At 43.9% G+C, this 13,965-nt stretch overlaps 1 protein-coding gene across 2 annotated transcripts; it reads right to left on the bottom strand.

The window, feature by feature from the left end:
- Positions 1 to 1,776: 1,776 nt before the first annotated feature.
- SMIM20 (small integral membrane protein 20) lies at positions 1,777 to 13,925 on the bottom strand. Of its 2 annotated transcripts, none has more exons than XM_061164502.1 (3): positions 13,688 to 13,925; positions 3,126 to 3,239; positions 1,777 to 2,432 (listed from the first exon to the last, which is right to left on the bottom strand). In XM_061164502.1, the coding sequence occupies exons 1-2, from the start codon at positions 13,794 to 13,796 to the stop codon at positions 3,148 to 3,150; spliced, it is 201 nt and encodes a 66-aa protein (XP_061020485.1). In that variant the 5' UTR covers positions 13,797 to 13,925; the 3' UTR covers positions 1,777 to 2,432; positions 3,126 to 3,147. The 2 variants fall into 2 exon arrangements, with proteins under 2 accessions (XP_061020485.1, XP_061020484.1); XM_061164501.1 differs by having other exon boundaries at positions 3,183 to 3,239; positions 13,688 to 13,917.
- Positions 13,926 to 13,965: the final 40 nt, after the last annotated feature.

The raw sequence follows: 13,965 nt of genomic DNA, 5'->3' as shown, positions 1-13,965 counted from the left end.
GTCTGGCATTGAAAATGAAGGATCCAACAACTTCAACTGACAACAACAAAGGAAATTTTATGTTTCTCCCCTCCGGTTATAATCTCCCTCAACGGGCAACTCCAGGAGAACTAATGCAACCAGATACATATTTCTCCAAAGGTGTAAGACCAAGAAAAAAAATAAACTAGACTCAAAGTGTGGTTCAGGTACCTGGAGGGGTCCCTAGGATCTTTCTAGGGGTATTGCACAATCAAAAATATTTTTACAATCCTACCAAAGGCTTTTTGCCTTTTTTACTCTCATGAGGGTGTAGTTTTCCAGAGGTCATGTAACATGTGATACAGCAATAGATCAGATGCAGAAGTAGATAAGAGAATCTAAAATCTTCTATTAAGCCAGACATTAAAGAAATTTGCAAATTAATTTTGGAAAATAAAATTTTTCCACACAAAAATGTCATATACTTTAGGTCTTCTATGGATATTTTTAAATATTAAAAAACATTGTTTTAATTTCTAACACATTAAGCATCAATCCACTTAAGAAAAAACATTTGGGAGTTCTCAAAAATTTTTGAGTTATAAAGGGTCATGAGACTATTTGGCGAATGTCCCCAAAAGTCACGAGGCCCAGAAGATAACTGGTAAAAAATGTTCTGTGACCAAATACACTTGGGAAATGTCATGTCTCTCTTGGAAATTGTGAAATGAGAAGCAAATGAACTTAATGGCTCTGTTTCCTAACTGTATGTGACTGTGACCGAGATCCCCTCTTTGGAGTGCTCTCCTTGTTATCCTGAAGGCACACCTGGAGAGCCATGGATGAACTACCAGGCCCTCATTCAACCCTCATTAAGTAGCATCTCTTACAACTTGGGGTTCTGTCAAGTGTGGGCAGCACAGTCTGACACGACACCTCTGACACCATCAAGAGTGATCCTTTTATAAACATCGAGGCAGCTGAGCAGGGCAGAAAGACTCTTTATCTCTGCAGAGGTAGACCAAGGGCAGGGTCAAGGCCAGGACAAAGAGCCCACTCAGACTAAACTGAGTCTGTTCCGGCCGACAGACCATCGAGGCCCCTCTCGTCTATGATGCTCAGACGCCGTCATTTCAGTTGGATGTCTTCCAAAGCAGATGGTACAGGCATTGGCCTCAGTTACAGAGAAATCTCAATTAAGCACCCATTGGATGCTTGACTCTTAGGTCACACCTCCTGGTGCCCCCTCCAAAGAAAAGAGTGATTAAATGTACCCCAAATGAGTCAACTTCTTTTATTGGGTTGTTAACTATGAGTCAATTAAATGTTAAGGAATGCTGACCAGAAACGATGACTTTGGAACTATCAATCTTATTTCTTTCTGACAGTAATTAACATAATTATGCCAGTTTTCTATTAGGCCTACTCCCAGTTCACAATAATAAAATTATGTCATCAGGCAGCTCATCTAAAAGAGAGCATACAGCAATGTGTAAGGCACTCTGGAGAATCAAAAAATGAAAAAGATGTGTCTTTTTGAAAGCATAGAATCCAGGTAACAGGTCAGACAGAGACCAGAGAAGGAAACAAGTATTCTCATGCTCATCTCTGCAGCACCTGGTGAGCTATCTGGTAGAGAACTGCATTCAATGAGCATTTGTCTCAACATATTTGCTATTTACCTGTAAGATTTTTACTTGACAACCACCACATAATCAAAATCTAGTCAAATATAATCCAGTCAAACAGTACTTCTTGGTATAATTAATGAGCCTATAAAAAAGGATTTACAAAAAAACTTACACCATTATGAAGTAAGAGAAATCATTTTAATATATACATTTTCACTTCAGTCAATTCAACAATGATTTCTAATAGGCATGCAGACCCATTTAGTTTGCTTCAAATTTATTTCTCAACATGCAGCAACCTTCCTAATGAGATAGTTGAGCTGAACTACTTATTCCTAAAGAGTACAATGTACCTTGTCCTCAAAGAGTTTTATCAACTTTAACATTTTCGAAGAGCCCTATGAGGCTGCTCAATATGGTAGTTTTCCCCTGAAATTTCCTATTTGGAGGATGGAACAGTCTAGGATCTTTCCCAGTCTACTGGTTGCTTGTATTCATATCACAGCATGGCTGGCTAAGAGGTAGAGACTGAATAATATGTAGATAGCCTTCAAGCCCAGCTGAGTGAGACAGCTTCATTTTTAGAAAGGAAACCAAATCATGAAAACCCTCCTAATAGCATGATTTGTTCCAGGGTTCTTTTAAGAAGGGACATAATCCTCATGCACAGGACTCTTCATGGCCTTCTAGAGTTTTCTGCTCCAGCCAGTGTTCCCTAGCCAGGTGACTTATTGCGCTTGCTGCAGAACTGAAAGCATGACGTCTCTGTCTACTTGCATCACTAGAGGTGGTGTTAATCTTCTCATTTCCGGCCAAATGGATCCGACCACACTTTCAACCCTATAGAAAGAAACATAAATTAAAAACAGGATTCGTTTTTAAATTTCCTACCACTTCCCTCGACCCCAAACAAAGAAGATGACATCAGAATGGAGTTGTGCAATTTCCACGGAGTTTGAGGTAGTCTGGGCAAGCTGCTGGAAACCTAGAATGGAACGGCTGGGCAGCCCTGGCAGCCAAGAGATTTTTAAATGGCTCAGAATCTGCCCCACAGTAGGGAGATATGTATCTGGCCTAGTTAAAAAATAAATTAAAAAAAGACTGCTGCCACAAGAGTTTTGGCTAATAAGCTAGAAACCTCTCATTCTCAGCCAACTTGGATTGTCTCAAAGTAACTAACCATTCAGCCATAAAGGGAACTTCTGAGCTTCTGTATAAAGCAGAATCCTGCATCAATTAAAATAGCTCACAAGTAAACAGTATTTTCCCATGAGGGTTGTATTTAAATAGGTGCTTGGTAAATAAGTCTGCAAAATAGCTATTTATGCTTCATAGTTAATTGCACACTTGTTACATGTTTATGCCCACTTATCAAACTCAAGAGAAACATGCAAACTTGCAAAAACTATTCCGATGTGAAATATTAAGAGGAAGTCTTAGGGTGGCAACCTCTAAAATGGCAACTGCTGAAAAATAACAACACAATCATAATCTAGCCTCAAAGTAAAAAAGATTTCTCTGCAAAGCACATACCTCCCCCCAACAACGCAGCAGTTCACATGAGATTTTTGTCTTGATTTTTAAGTTTACCTGGTGGCTGCACGTCTTCTTGAACAATACCAGCTCGATTAATGGCTTGTTCCTTCTCTGAGAAACACAACAGAAAAATTACTCTTTAGAGAGGGGGTGGGGGGCAGAATGGAACTCTTTGTATGTACATGGGACAATAAGAGAACAGTATATCTGAGTGCTATTAAATTCAGAGCTGCCATTGCCCAGAGCTTTTAGGTAATGGAAGTTGGATCCTATCAAGCAAAAAGACTGGATATTTTCAGTGAAAGAAAGCAAGCCATACTTCAGAAGAAAAACTCCCAATGAACATCTTTTCTCAGTGATCTCAGCAGTTTGGAAAGGCAACAAAAACAACAGAAAAAGAACAATTTTGAAAGAACTAGTGGGTGTGATGCGATGAGGGCAGGGCTGTTGAATTGATGGAACAAGTACAATTAACAAGGAAACGATGCAGTTTATGTGTCTAAAATGTACTCCACTGAAGGCCTAGACCCAGAGCTAAATATGCTATGTTTTTGATAGGAAATAGAGCAGAAAATTAATCTTTGGGTGGGTGGCTTTGGTTTGGATAATTGAAGCTTCCCTAATTGACTGCAGGTGCTTCACCAATTAGTAAGCACGTTCCAGCGACAGCAGCTTAGCCGATCTCTTTGGAGATGTCCCACAGGCGAGGGCCAAGAGAAACTGGGCATTTTATGTCTGTGGGCTTCGGGCACTCTGACACATCTTTCTAAGTGGTTTCAAATAAACCCAAGGGCTGTAAAAACAAAGACTTATTATTTTAAGTATCTTGACAAATCGTGGCTTTTCAGCAGAAAGACTTGGAGCCAAAGGATGTTTACTACTATATTATAGTAATTAAGTGCTGTAATCAAACCTCTGTTTTAATCAGGCTAAAAGTCTTTCTTTTAAATCCGTATTTAACTCTTCTTTAATATTAGGCCATTTTCTTTATTCTGGCCTCTGGATTCTCATAAAGTTACAAGAAACAGGGCTTTGCCAAATCAAATATTCATCGAACTTGCTTCTCTGGTGATACGACGGAAAGTCAATCCTAAGGGACCTATCTGAGGTTTTATCAATGCTAAGTTTTGCTTTGGCAACTGAAACACTGGGCAGTAGGGATCATCTGAATCTTGACATCCAATTCTAAGTGAGACAGAGAAGATACAGCACAAAGAAGCCCCTTACAGGCAACGGTGACAGTTTCACCGGGCCTCTCTGAAATAGCAGGTAAATGACAACCAAGTCCCTATGGACCAAGAATGCCAAAGGATGTCTTCCATTTAGAGCGGGTGATAATGGAGCCTCTAAGGTGTCAGACTTTCTAAAATAACTCAACACAAAAGACGATCTTATTTCCTAAGAAGTTGAATTCCTGTAGGATTGAGCCCCACCACGCTGTCACCATGTAAGTCTCCAAGTATGGATGTGTCTCAAACATGCTCTTAGAAAATGCCAACTAGGAGAAGACCACACTGTCATCAACAGTGCCAGGACCAAAAATAGATATCATTTTTCATACCTAAAAGGTCCATTCTCCAGTATTACGGAAGCAGGAAGAGATGAGTTTAAAAAACACTTGATTGCCAGAAAGCATTCTAGATGTCCAGATTTAAGAGAATCAGATAGCCTGGTGTACCAAACACATGCTACAAGAGGCAGGTTGTACAAAGCCAAAGAAACTGGCAGCCTGCCAAGCATCAAAGGAAGCTGACTTCTTGTGGCAACAGAATGCCTAATTGTGTCCTCACCTCTTATAATGCAATAGAGAACCAAGAGAAGAGAAAGGAATCCCTGTCTTTACACTTCCTTGCTAATTGCTAATGAGGTTGGAGAGAGGCTGAGGATTTATTTTAAATAGACCATAATCTCTTTATAATCCTTGTCCTTATGCAACCACCTCTTTTTTTTTGGCTTGGACGGGCAATTTAAACTGATTTGCAGAACTAGTTCTTACAGAGTGAAAACTGGTATTAGCATCCTATCTACATCCCCTGGTTCTTTTATCCATTAATGTTCTGTAAGTGCTTGAAGACCAAAACAGTCTTATATAAATTCACAATATGACACAAAGACACTTTATTTGTGAATGTGGGATATGCTAAAGGGAAACAAACTGGCACCTCGGGACTTAGCAAATATGTCTTGATGAAGCTGACAGTAGGTGTCTATTCTGCTGTCATTAGAGAAGCAGCAGATGTCTCTGGGCCTCAGGAAAAGGGCAACACAGAAGTCAGGGGTTTAACTATGTGGGCAAATCAGGATAAACTAATTACTGACTTTTCGGTAGTGAGCATATTTCTATCAGGAGTGAAATGATTAAAATGCAAATACACAGCACTGGGCTGGGAGCATTGCAGTGTCAGTTAGACAAGCCCCCTCTCCAATGTCTCAGCAAGTCCAACTCTGCCCCCTGGTGCTAAGGCAGCGAGCTGATTTGCAGTTTAATCGAGGATCCTTAGCTATATTCAAAACTTAGTAATACATGCAGATGGGCTCATTTTTGTACAGTAGCAAAAAAGTCTTAAACCCATCTTTTAAGACTTTTTTAAGTTTTAAAGTTTAAGACTTTTTTAAGTCTTAAACCCATCCTTATATTAAATGTCCATACTGTGAAATCTGTGTGACTTACTACTTTATTTAACACTTACAGCCAATGGACGCAGCACACCCATGCACCAGCCCCCTCAGCGGTCTTGTTCGGGATGGTGTTCTTGGGGAGCACTAGCAGACAGAAACGTAAAAGCAGGTGCAGAATCTCAGCTCGGGACCCTCTGCAGCGAGACCACCACCTCAAGAACACCCCTTCCATCTCCTCCTGCCAATGAACCAGTTAAAGTACAAGCAACTCACCATCTGAGCTGATTGGCCAGATGTCAGCATCTGAATATGGACTGTATATTACATAATAGTATTGTGTCAATATTAAATTTCCTGGATTGGATAACTGTGATTATGTAAGAGAATGTCCCTGTGCTCAGGAAATACATACTGAAGTGTTTACGTGTCAAAGCTCACAAGGCCTGCAACCTAACTCTCAAATCATTCAGCAAAATAATAGTAACAGTAATATGTATATAATATGTGAACATACACATATCGCTATGTATGCATGTGTGTATAGATGTGTCACATACATATCGGAAGAGAAAGCAAATGTGGCAAAATGTTAACAACTGGTAAATCTAGGTGAAGAACACAAAGGGATTCATTGTACTATCCTTAGATTTTCTCAGTTGCATTTTTTTAACAACAAAAAAACACAACTGCAAAACAAACAAGGAAGTCCAACACTGACTATTTCATGATGATTAAGTCAAAGTCTCTTTTAAAAATAGCAAATATAAAATGAAAAAGTACTTTTCTAGTGCTCCCATTTTGCTGCAGTCTGCGGGGTGACCCCGGCTGGATGTGTATGCCATGGGAGTGAGTCTGAGCCGGTGGCTGAGGGCATCAATCGGCCACTGGAAGCACGGGCTCCTCCCAATGCTGGGAACACCTCTGTTTCTCACCAGGGTGTGTGATGGAATCCAGACAGCTTTGTAAGGCCTGTTAGAAAAAAAGACTTTAGTCTGCAATTCATTTTACTCAAGGTGAAAGGAATAAAAAGCATATTCTGAGCACTTGCCATGGAATAGGGAAAATGCCCTTTTAAGGTAAGAGGTATTCCTCATCAAGTGACTTCTCACAGGCCTGCTCCGCCTACCACACACTGTGGATGGGGGCACAGACAAAGAGGAAGAATTGTGGTGTCATGGCTCTTCCACCTTGGCTCTGCTGGCAGGCCCTCCTCTGTCCTAAATGCAGGTGGAACTGGGCTTCAAGAAGCAGCAGACAAGGCTGGGGAGTTCGGGTCTAGTATTTACCCACAATGAATGTGCTAAGTGACCCTGAGCAAGTCACCTAAACATGGGGGCTGAATGAGCACAAGGTTCCTGGCAAAACCCTACGGTTTTACGCTTCTCCACATCTAACTAAAATTAGTTAAAAATGTACAGGATCACAGGAAATGATCTTATTTTGTCTCATTTCATAGGTTGCCCTGAAATGCTGTTATTTTTAAAAGGCCACATTCAGGATCCCTGGCTGGTTCTAAGAGAAAATGCAATTAAGCTTCAAGCTGTATCACTTATGCGCTTCCCTAAACATGGGCTCTTCCCACAAACCACATTGGGCTGAGAGCTAAAAAGTAACATCCGGACTCCCCCACAGAAGGACTGCAGAACTAACTGAATACTCCTGGTTTCGGACTGACAACTGCCATCTCCCCAGGGCTCATTTCAGTATCAGGCATCACGAGTCTGACCATGTATGCTACCTAACACTTGGTAAAGTCTGGCTGAGTTAGTTAAAGAGCTGAAGGTCACACTGAATGTCAAGATGACTGTCAAGATAGCAGTCTTATAACGGTGGCCTGTCTGCTTTTAAAGCAGAAGATCCTGGCTTTATTTTACATAAGGGGCCTTCTGCCTCTTTTCTACCGCCTTGAGGCTTATTCCAGCAGGGGCCCGGAAACCCACCTACCCTCTACCCAGGCCAGCCAGCATCTGTCAACTTGGCCCAGCTGAAAGCTCCTGCAGTGACTCTTGGGCCCTACATGGCCTGCATTCCTTGCCAGCCTCTGGCTCCCCTTATCAAGGACTGGGCGTCTGCCTAGGCCTTCCAAGGACCGTGGGCTTCTCCTTGGTCTGCCCAGAATTCTGGGGACCACAAAGGTATGAAGCAAGCTCAGAAGAAAAAGAGGCAACGAGAGAGGCTAAGAAGGAGTGGATGAAAGGCAGGAACAAAAGAGCAAAGCCAGGAGTGCTGGTGAAGGTAGACCACCAGGCCCGACGAAGAATGCGTCCCGAGGAGGGAGAGCCTGGCTGGGGGTCGTGCCTCTCACGTGCAGTCACCCGACCTCCTGCGTCACAAAGAGAACAGAAGCCAAGGTGACCAGGAAGGACCCACAACCTCCCAAAGTCACACCGCCGTCTAGCTGTATCCATGCCCGCCATTCCTCCTCTGCTGGTGGAAGAAGTGTCCCGCCCTGGGTCCAAGGCTGCTCCTCCTCCATCTGATGTCGAGATTCCCCCACCTCCTCCAGCAGCCTTCTTTATCCAGAGACCCTCTTGGCTCCCCAATGCCACAAAACAGAACCACCGCTCCCCTAGCGCCCTCGACCAGCTGCAAATACAATTCCTCATTCTCCTCTTCAGATAGCCCAACATCTTCATATAGTCAACCTAATATACTATTTACTCTTCATCTGCTGCAATCTGCCTTCTGCTCACTGTTAAACCACTGAAAACACTCTTAACAAAACAGCCACTGAGCTTCACCTTCTTTTTGCTAAATCCAATGGACATTTTCAGTTTTTATCTTCCTTACTGTCTCTAGGCAGCCGAGCCCTGCTGATCACACCCTTTGCCATGAAGAGCTACCTTCCTGGGGCTTATGACTGCAGCCTCTGCCAGTTTTAATGCTCGCACTCTGGCCACTCCTTGTCAGTCTCCTTAGGAGGCCCCTCCTCCTCTGACCACTTGCTCTTCAGACCCTCAAGTGCAGGTGTTCACCTGCACTCTGTCCTGGACCAGCTTGTTGCTTTCAATCTCGGAATGCTGCCTGGAGCCCCACCTGCTGCAGTGACTCCGCTTCCCATCTGATGCTGAAGGGGTGCCATCTCTAGCTCCAGCTCAGATCCTGTGGCTCGGCTCCAGATTGGCACGTCCCACCTCCTAGGGGAAATCTCCAGGAGCACATCCAGGTACCTAACACTCAGTACATCCCAAACTGAACCAGCCTGTCCCCTCATCCCCTAAATAGACTTAATGCCTAGCACCACATCTCTTCAACTGCTGCAGCCAGAAAGCTGGGGGCCAGTCTCCTTCCTCACCCTTGCTTGCCCTTGAGCTAATCAGTCACAAATCCCTGTAGAAGATTTATTTATTAAACCTGGTTCGGTCCTTCTGCCCAGTCTCATAACCACCGGCACTCTGGTGCAGACTACCATCACCTCTCCTGAAGTCACAGGAAGCACAGCCTGCCTGGGTGTTGGCCTTCTTACCTTCAACCTTGGCCATTCCCGCCCCTTCATCACATACAGTCAGAGATGCCTGGAAAGGCTGAATCTGATCACCTTGCTCTCCTGATTAGAACATTTCAATAATTTTCCACCAGCTGGACTCTGAGGACAGCAGAGAGTTATTCAAGTGTTTTAAAATAAGCAAGTGAGATGATCAAATTCCAAGAGCAAATGGCACAACAATAGGCTTTTCAACAGGCGCAGTGGAAAACCTGGAGTTCTATACATTTTCTGACACACACGCCTGTATTTTCCCAGTTACAAATTCTCACCAAAGAAACACAAAGATGTATTTCAGAATGAAGAAAACTGAAACTAGAAAGGTGTGAGACAGAAAGATCAGTGAATAAAGAATGGGGTCAAGAGAAACAATCAGTGACTGTGTAAAATGCTGATGGTCCTAAGTGGTCTAGAGAAACAATCAGTGATTGTGTAAAACACTGATGGTCCTAAGTGGTCTCAGGAGCAAGTTTCTTGTGTTTACAAGGCAGGAGAGGTGGGGAGTGTGGGATAAGAGCCAAGGCCTTCTAAGGTCTTTGTTTATTTCATAGGAGGTAAAGATACTGACTAAATTGTCAAAACAAAAGAAGAAAAACAGAATGTAAAACTTTCAAACGAGTAGAGGGCAAGAAAATTAAATAAAGAAGCCTTGAAGCAGAAAAGGAGAGGGAAAAAAAAGTAGAGACAAGATTAAATAGAAAACATAAGATAGGGAAAATAATCCAACATTTTAAAGATTATCAGACTGGATTTTTTAAAAAAAAATCCCAGTTTGGATTGCTTATAAGACTTAAGGACAAATAAAGGCTAAATATAAGAGAACATGTATACCAGGAAAACACTAAACCAAAGAAAGCTGGTAACTATGATGATATTAGATAAGACAGAATTGGGGAGGCATGTTAGGGGATAAAGAGGACTCTTACATAATGATAATTGAAAAAAAAATTCTTCAGAACATTCTAGATTGTGAGCAACAACTAATATGGCCTCAAAATATATAAGTAATAGAATTAAGAATGATTTGGAACCATCATACACAAAACTCTGTGCCCCCAAAGAAGAAAACATACCTCATTCCAAGCATACAGGGAACATTCACAAAAACTGGCCTGTACCAAGTCACAAAGCAAGTCCTGACCAGCATCAAAGAAATCAAAATCACATGGTCTGAATTCTCTGACCACAAATGCAAAGGTAGATAAGCAACAACAACGTAGCCAGGAAGACCAACGTGGCTGCAGGGTAGAGAACGGGGTGGTCGTGGTGCTGGTGGAGCAGGGAGACCAACTCAGGGCACCAGGAGTGGGTGGCGGGAGAGGGGTCGGACGCAGGTGGGGACAGCGGCATGAGAGAAGAGCTCTGCCTGACCTGTCCAGTCTCATATGTCCAGCACCTAACACAGTGCCAGGCACACTGCTGCTAAAATACAGGTTTTTAAAAATAAAAAGAAGGCTAAATAAATGCTAACTGAATGTGCTGAAATGAAGCTCCGTCCTCATAGCGCATCTCCATGACCTGGTCACAAACGCCTTACCTGGGTCTGAGCATCTGCTTAAATCTCCTTGTCTCACTTCCCTGCCCCTGTAGCTCCTTATTTTTTAAATCTTTTTATGGGATTCCTAATGTAAAAATATGAGCTTCTCTGGTGGCTCAGCGGCAAAGAATCCATCTGTGAATGCAGGAAGACACAGTTTTGATCCCTGGGTCAGGAAGATCCCCTGGAGAAGGAAATGGAAACCCACTCCAGTATTCTTGCCTAGAAAATTCCATGGACAGAGGAGCCTGGCGGGCTACAGGCCATGGGTTGCAAAGAGTTGGACACAACTGAGGAACCAAAACAAAAATAAAAAATCAGCATTTCTACACCTTTTATCTCATTTAATTCACTCCAAAACATGTAAATTCAGTCTTGCAAACTTCACTGTTACAGATGGGGAAACAGGCCAGGCTCAGAGAGGTTAAGCAGCTCATCTTAAGATCCTCTTCTAGGAAGGGACTTAGACCCTCATCTGATTTTCTCCCTCTATCTTCTTAGAGAGGCAGTATGGTGCCCTGGTGTAATAGTGAACGGCACTGGTTCAAATCTGGGACTCGTTGGTTGTGGGTTCTTGTACAAGTTAACTGTTTTATACCCCAGTCTGTCCACGTATAAAGTGGGGATGATGATCACATAGCAACTACCATAAACGGTTGCTGTTTGCACCAAATGGGTTAATATATAAAAAGTGCTTGGAAGAGCGTCAGACATATAAGCTGTTTTCAATACATATTAGCTATACAGTATCATTTACCTGTTTAAGGACTCAGTTTTAACTCAGATAAGAATGTCCAAATTAATTAAAATTGAACCAGAAACGTAGGCAGGTGTTGACTGCCTTACATTTAAAAATGCTGATATTGTAGCCACACACTCAGTGTTCACTTAAAAGGCCTAATTTGTCTGTCTTAAAGTGACTCAGATAACCATAGACTACGGACCTGTAGGACTGTTGTTGCAAGACACAGCACAAACCCACACCCTGAACCAGAGGCGGGTTTCTCAATCTTGGCACATTTGCATGTTGGGCTGGGTAATTCTTCATTATGGGTGGCTGTCCTGCGTGTTGCACAAACTTTAGGAGCCTGGCCTCTATGCGCTAGATGCCAGTGGCACACTTACCCACCCCACCCTACCCCATGCCACCCATTTTGTGAACCAAACATCCCCGGGAGACAAAAATCACCCCTAGTTGAAAAACCACTGCTCTAGTCGTCCTAGACTGAAACTTTTCTAGGGGGATCCAAAGCAGACCCTCTTGACCCAAGTTCAACTCTAGAGGCTATGATAAAACAGAGTGAAGCAGGATTCTGTAAGGAGGGATAACACAGATTATGCAAGGCTTCACTCAACCCCATTTTTATTTACCCCATGCATGGCGCACAGAGACAGGCTGGAAGGCAGAATGCAGACCGTTTCAATCCTGGGTGATAAAAAAGAAGCTGCAAGGAAACCTGAGTGTGTGCTTAAAACACTCTGTCTCAGAAACCAAATGTTGTAGCATTTGTAATGGGCAGAGCATTTACACGGAGCTTTCGGCTTTAGATCGCCAAGCTTTCAGCCTCCGCTAATATTCTCAAGGGGCATGGCTGGCCTTCCATCTTCAAGATGATTCAGGTTTCCTGGAGAACAAAATGGGCCTCTAATGCCTGATATTTTCTCTCTGACAGATGGTTTCAGATGTACCAAAGTGCTAATCCTTGCTGAGGTATAGGTCTCAAGGAAGGAGAGTTTGGCTTTTAGAATGATAGGACTTGAATGATTAAGGAAGAAAATTACTCCCAGGATATTCGCCATTGTCATGTGAGCAGCCGGCTTAAAACGAAGGAAGACAGCAGAATGTGAAAAAAAGATTTGAGGAGAAAGGAGAGGAAAAACTCAAAAATCCAGGTTAACAGTTTAGGTTTGAAACATGTCCGCTCAATGACATCTTTGGGAGTGGAAATGAAGTGCCATAAAAACACCTTCAAGCTCAGGATAATGAGGGGCCATCCCTCCCCAGCTTCATCACCATTCCCAGCTTCAGGGTGTGGAAGAAGGCCCGGAAACGAAGGCGGAAGTTGGAATATTAGTCTTGCCATGACTAGCTGTGTGTCCTTGGGCATGTAATACAACCTCTCTGAGACTCCCCATCCATAAAACACTTGATAATAACCTGCCTCAAAATGAGGCTGCATAAATTAAATGATCTAGTATTAGTCGCTCAGTCGTGTCCGACTCATTGTGACCCCATGGACAGGGGCTCCCCAGATCCTTCTGCACCTGGGATTCTCAAGACAAATACTGAAGCGGGTTGCCATTTCCTTCTCCAGGAGATCTTGGCAACGTGCTTAATGAAGACACATTAAAAAGCCTCCAGTGAATACCAGTATGAACTAGTATTTAGTGTTGACCTACTATGTCAACTGCTTTTATTACCACCTTTGAGTCTCACCAGATGCCAGTTTTAAAGATATTACACAGACACAAGAGACGCAGGTTCGACCCCTGGATTGGGCAGATCCCAGTAGGAAATGGCAACCCACTCCAGTATTCTTGCTTGGAAAATTCCATGGTCAGGGTGGCCTGGCGGGCTACAGTCCATGGGATCGCAAAGAGTTGGACACGACTGAGCGACCCTGCACGCACGCACGCACGCACGCACGCACACACACACACACACGCACACACACACAGTTAACTACTACTGAGGATGGTGAAGGTCTCAGAGGTTTGAGTCACTTGACCCCGGTCACGAAACTGCACACAGCCAGAGTCGAACCCGGGTCTCGCTGACTCGTGAACCAACCTCTGTCCATGGCCCCACGTGGGGATGATGAGGGAAAGCGGGAGAGTTACTAGGGCCAGGCGGCCGCGTGGGGTCAGATATCACTGTCAGCGGGCTCGGGACGCCGCGTGGGGTCAGAGGTCACTCACTGTACTCCTCCAGCCGCATTAAGGGCCGGAAGTAGATGGGGTAGAAGGCGGCGCCGATCAGGGAGATGAAGCCACCGAAAATGAGAGCAGTGCGCAGGTTCCGGGACATGGCTCCAGCCGGGGCTACCCGGATTCTCCGAGTGCCCGGGACTCTCCAAACCCGGCTCCCGCCGGCTGGGCCGTGACCCCGCTCGGAAGAGGAGGAACAGCTTTCGCTTCCGGGCCTTGGGGCGGGGCTAGAAGTTGGGGCGGGGCCGAGGTAGAGCGAGGCGGGAGCA

This window comes from Dama dama, chromosome 17 (genome assembly GCF_033118175.1).
Source record: "Dama dama isolate Ldn47 chromosome 17, ASM3311817v1, whole genome shotgun sequence".
Taxonomy (NCBI): Eukaryota; Metazoa; Chordata; class Mammalia; order Artiodactyla; family Cervidae; genus Dama; species Dama dama.
The sequence above is the reverse complement of the archived record's forward strand: the minus strand, read 5'-3'. Positions and strand labels throughout refer to the sequence as shown.